The sequence below is a fragment of the Sander lucioperca genome, chromosome 2, assembly GCF_008315115.2.
Source record: "Sander lucioperca isolate FBNREF2018 chromosome 2, SLUC_FBN_1.2, whole genome shotgun sequence".
NCBI classification, from domain to species: domain Eukaryota; kingdom Metazoa; phylum Chordata; class Actinopteri; order Perciformes; family Percidae; genus Sander; species Sander lucioperca.
In genome coordinates, this window is record NC_050174.1 from 31441519 (window position 1) to 31446421 (window position 4903).

Genomic DNA, 4903 nt, shown 5'->3' on the forward strand with positions numbered 1-4903 from the left:
GCTTGATAATTGACTTTTACAGGTAGTCCATTTTTTTTATTGTTGCGGATTACTTTTCTATCAACTGACAGATAAAATATGGTATGATCTATGGTTAACGTTATATGTTGTGCCTTGATTTCTTTTTTTTTAAGATTATTTTTGGGCTTTTCTGCCTTTATTTGACAGGACAGCTAGGTGAGAAAGGGGAGAGAGAGAGAGAGAGGGGAAAGACATGCAGGAAATCGTCACAGGTAGGATTCGAACCCTGGACTTCTGCGTTGAGGCATAAACCTCTCAGTATATGTGCGCCTGCTGTACCCACTGACCCAACCCGAACACTTGATGTTTTTTTACAAAAAGCATTTTCTCCCTTATGAAATTCTCCAAAGAGGAAACTGATATATAGACCATGTGGCTACACTACATAGAATATCACTGATTTTATTCAAAAATAACATTATCGCCCTTGTCTCAGACCACCCTGAGTGCTTCACATGTAAAGAGATGAGTTATCAGTCAAATATTCACCATCATTCACACATGACATCATTTGGTCCAGGAGACTTGTAAAACCCCCACATGAACAGGAATCAACATGCTTTGCGCCTCTCAGTGATGATGTCAGAGCTCATCGTGGCGCAGCGGCACCTGGCTGGGCTGGAGGAAGACACCCTCCATGGAGCGCCACCAGTTGTGCTGGTTAGGAGTGCTCATTCCATGCACCTCCCGCTGGCTGCGGATGGGGTGGCCATACTGCTCGCCTGTTATGCTCAGGAAGACATCAGTGCCAACGTGTTTGAAGCGCACAGCCTCATCGCGCTCCCAGTGGATGCCATCACACTGCACTGTCCACACGTCCAGGTCGTCACCCTCGCCATTCTCTCCAAAGGCACTGACTTCCTGCAGTAGAAAGAGAACAGACCTAAACGAACAATGAATGTATCCTACTAATAAAAAATATGTTTATATCCAAAGCCTGATTTATCTTCCTTTGTGCCATAGAGCTCCATTGTCCAAAAACTATAAAAAACACATGTACAATAAATAACAGTGAGAGTGGGTGTGACTGTCTGACCTGGTTATTAGACAGCGGTGAGCTGAAGTGGTGTGTGTGGAGGTTTCGACCGGTCTTCATGTGTGTGATGCGTATGGCCTGACCACACTTGATGGCTGCCCCGCGTTGACAAGGACGGTTGGGCTTCCCACGAATCTGCCAATAACTGTTGGCATCATCTGCGTTCTCCACTCCAGTTACAGACTGCTGTCCACTGCCTATACACACACACACACACACACACACACACACACACACACACCTCTGTTTAAAATGGAACTCTAACGTATAGTAGGTTTAGTTTTAGCAAAGAATTTCTAATAAGGGAAGAAGTTCCACTCTCTCGTTACTTCCGGCTTCTGAACTGGTTGCAGTTCCACTCTTGATCCAATACTCGTTCATTCAACTTTCGACCTATAATCCATGTTGAACTTGCAAAAACTACAATCAAATCTGAGATTTCTCAACGACAATCAGGCGAAAGAGACAAATTTAGCCGTCTAGCTCCATAGAGTCCCATTCATTTTGTACTCGCCTGACATTCAGTGACATTAAGACAGATTGTCTTTAGATGTGAGATGGTGTCAGTCTTTAGTATTTTTTAGTGTATGGTAGGCATTAGCTGCCATCCTGTATGCTGCTATAATGCGAGGGGAAAACATGATGTCAAACTACATTGGAGGGGCGATTCAAGGAACAAAGCTTTAGGGCTGCCTGGCACCCTTTTAACATTATTCTACTGTGCTAACGATGCATTTTAACATCATTTTGGACCATCATGGTAGGGAAAACACTGAACTATGTAACTAGAAAGACTTGACAATTAGAGATTTTTGTGATTTTGACTAAGGCTGACAAGCACTATTTTCTGAAAATGCCTCAGAATTTTTTATGAATGATCTAGAAATCTAGATTCCTGGTTTAGTTTCACGATTGTGTGATTTTCATAGAGCAGAACTCCTTAGCTAGATCATTTTCTAATAGATAATTTTATACAGTATTGTCAAGTTCAAATAATAAAAATAATGCTGTCGACACTCTTAGGATCAGTATTTAGTCACATCCAATTTCTACAATGCCAAGACTCATAGGTACCACAGTATGCAGAAACAGGTAAGGGAAAAAGGTGATAATAATATTAACATATTTTCAATATTTCAATCATTATTTTTTTCATTTCATGCAGAACTCTGAACCTAACTTACCTAGGCTAGCTGACATGTGTCAGACATGGCTGTAAATGACTCTCACCAAAGCCAAATACAGCTGATTCAATATATTGATGTGAGAGTTTAATGGACCCATTTGAAAATAATCATGCCCATTTAGGTTTTAAACAGCTTCACGACTTTGAAAGCATGTTACGACCACTTCCCAACACGCTAGCTTAAGTGGCACCTATCTGATCGTCTGGATGTGCAGTTTCAGCTAATATCGGAATCTCCACTGTGGCTCAAAAATTTATTTTGCGGGAGCTCGTCAAACACAGACTTTTTTAGCAGTGCCAGGATCAAGTATAGAGGGTGCTTTAGCCCCCCTAAAAAAAGGCTAAAATCGCCCCTGCTACATTGTCAGAAATGAAAATTTCATACATTTCCTGCTTAGCCGGCAAAGCAACCACCAAGAGATTACTTCAACTAGCCTCCATTTCAAAACAATGCGAGCATGATGATAGAAACAAGCCTCTGTCTGTATCAGTCCGGCATGCTCAGCTGAGAGTCGTCGTTAGTGTTTGACAAATATTAGCAAAATAATTGATTACAAAACACATTAAGAATTGCATTGATTGTTTGTACAGACAGGTAACATTCTTTTTAGACAGGCTACTTCAGGAAACACCATTGGCAGAAACTTCACAATTAAGCATTCAAAAGTCCTCTGAAAGCACTCCATTTTCATATATGCCACAGGACGTTTATGGGTTTAATGAATGAATGAATTAGCCTATCTATAGTCTTCTTTTTACAGCTGGACTATCTCTTAGACACATTGCACCAGTGGTGCAGTCTAGAAAGCTCCAAGATTTACTGATGCCCACTTAAAAAAGCCTAATGACACGCAACAACATACTTTCCATTATATTTTTGATATATTTTGAATTGTCATCTGTGTTTTTCTTCTTCGCATAGGCTAAATAAAGGTATTTCTATGGTAAATTGGTGAATAAAAGTTATCTGAATGCAGGAAATGAAGTCTTTGACACTCAAAATAACCCTGGGGGAGGACAGACAGACCCCCCTACTATGATATGCCCCCCTCCTCCAAAGGCAGATTCTGGCCCATATATATAGGCCAATATATTTATATACAGTACAGTATACCCACTATAATACATTAGACTACACCACTGCATTGCACACACTAAAACTGCAAATTGTCAAAGTAACAGGCCTATGTCATGAGGAAAATGCAGCCAAACACTGTCTGTAATTTTATGTAATTTTACAGTTTTAAATTTCCTAGAGTGTATTTGTATTTTTTTCCCCACTGATCATTTATGCAAACTAATGTCAGATGCCCCAAATCATGTTTTAAAAGTAAAACATGATAAAATGGAACTTCCTGCAGGAATATATGAGTGCATTTATATTTCTAGTAAAACAATAGTCTATATACATCATTGTGGCATGTCTTGATAAACCTTACATTAAAAGTGTTAATAAATAAATAACAAATAATAAATTGAGGTCTAATGATTCTTGATTTGGCCTGGTTTAAAATATTAATAGTTATTTATTTATGATGGCTAAAACGCACAAGATGGAATAGTGGCATTAGAACGTGCCAGGCCACCAAATATAGGCTTTTACACCCCTCCACAAATACAAAGCACTTCGTCCTGTGTTGTCGCGCGTTTAAAATGTAAATGTATCTCTATGCAAGTATAGATACATGTGCTATCTTGAGTAAAGTTACCTGAGCCATATTTGACATCGTGGGAATGCAGGCGGACGTTATGTCTGGTGTTGAGCAGTTTGACCAGTGAGCCGCAGGTAACATGATTGTGCTCCGATTCTCTTCCTTCACAGTTTGACCACAGCAGCAGAAACAGCAGTGATTTGACAAAAACATGGACAGCGTGTATTATCTCCATCTTTGTATCTTTGTTCTCTGACACTGTCAAGATGAACAGCAAATTCAGTCACTTTCGAACGTTACTGCTGATGTCAACCATGGATGTAATATACTGTCAACCAATCACAGCTTGACAAGTCCTAAAATACGGAAGTACATGTCGAGATGTGATTGGTCAAAGCAAAACAAGGAAAGGGAAGAGTCCTAACTATTCACATAGCCTACCATTCTACGTGTATTTGATTGTAATATAGCGTCTTTGTTATTAACAATTAACCAACCATCAAACTGTTAATGATATGTAATCATGTTTAGGAGGGCTAACGTTAGCTACTACATTCATTTGGAGATTTAAACCCTGTTAATAAGAAATAATAGTCGTGAGTGTGTAAACGTCAGTGTTGGTGGGTGATAGAAAATGTTATAGCCTATTACATCCTCTCTAGCTTAATTGTTGTCATCATTTATGTGTCGGACCTGGCCCATTTGGTCATGTATCAATATATAGCCGCTATCTTGGACCAAACAGGGGCTTGTTGAGTTATATGCAGCTGCTGGACAGAGTCATGATCTCTTTAAATAACAAGGACAACAACATCACGTGTTTTGTTTTTGTTTTTTTTAATGTATTTTGTGGAAGTGTTTTTCACTCAGAGGTGAAACAACACATATAATGGGTTATAGTGGGACTTGCCATGCCTGCCCCATTAACTTGAACCGAAACCAAAGTCTGGCACTGATGCAAAATTCTAGAGACCTATGACTCTTCCTTCTTTATAAATTTCCTTGTGG

The 4903-nt window shown here is 39.5% G+C and overlaps 1 protein-coding gene across 1 annotated transcript; it reads right to left on the bottom strand.

The window, feature by feature from the left end:
- Window positions 1–327: 327 nt before the first annotated feature.
- sdf2l1 (stromal cell-derived factor 2-like 1) lies at window positions 328–4235 on the bottom strand. The gene is made up of 3 exons (XM_031300930.2): window positions 3953–4235; window positions 1058–1254; window positions 328–882 (listed from the first exon to the last, which is right to left on the bottom strand). Exons 1-3 carry the CDS (start codon window positions 4128–4130, stop codon window positions 604–606), a joined length of 654 nt encoding a protein of 217 aa, XP_031156790.1. The 5' UTR covers window positions 4131–4235; the 3' UTR covers window positions 328–603.
- Window positions 4236–4903: the final 668 nt, after the last annotated feature.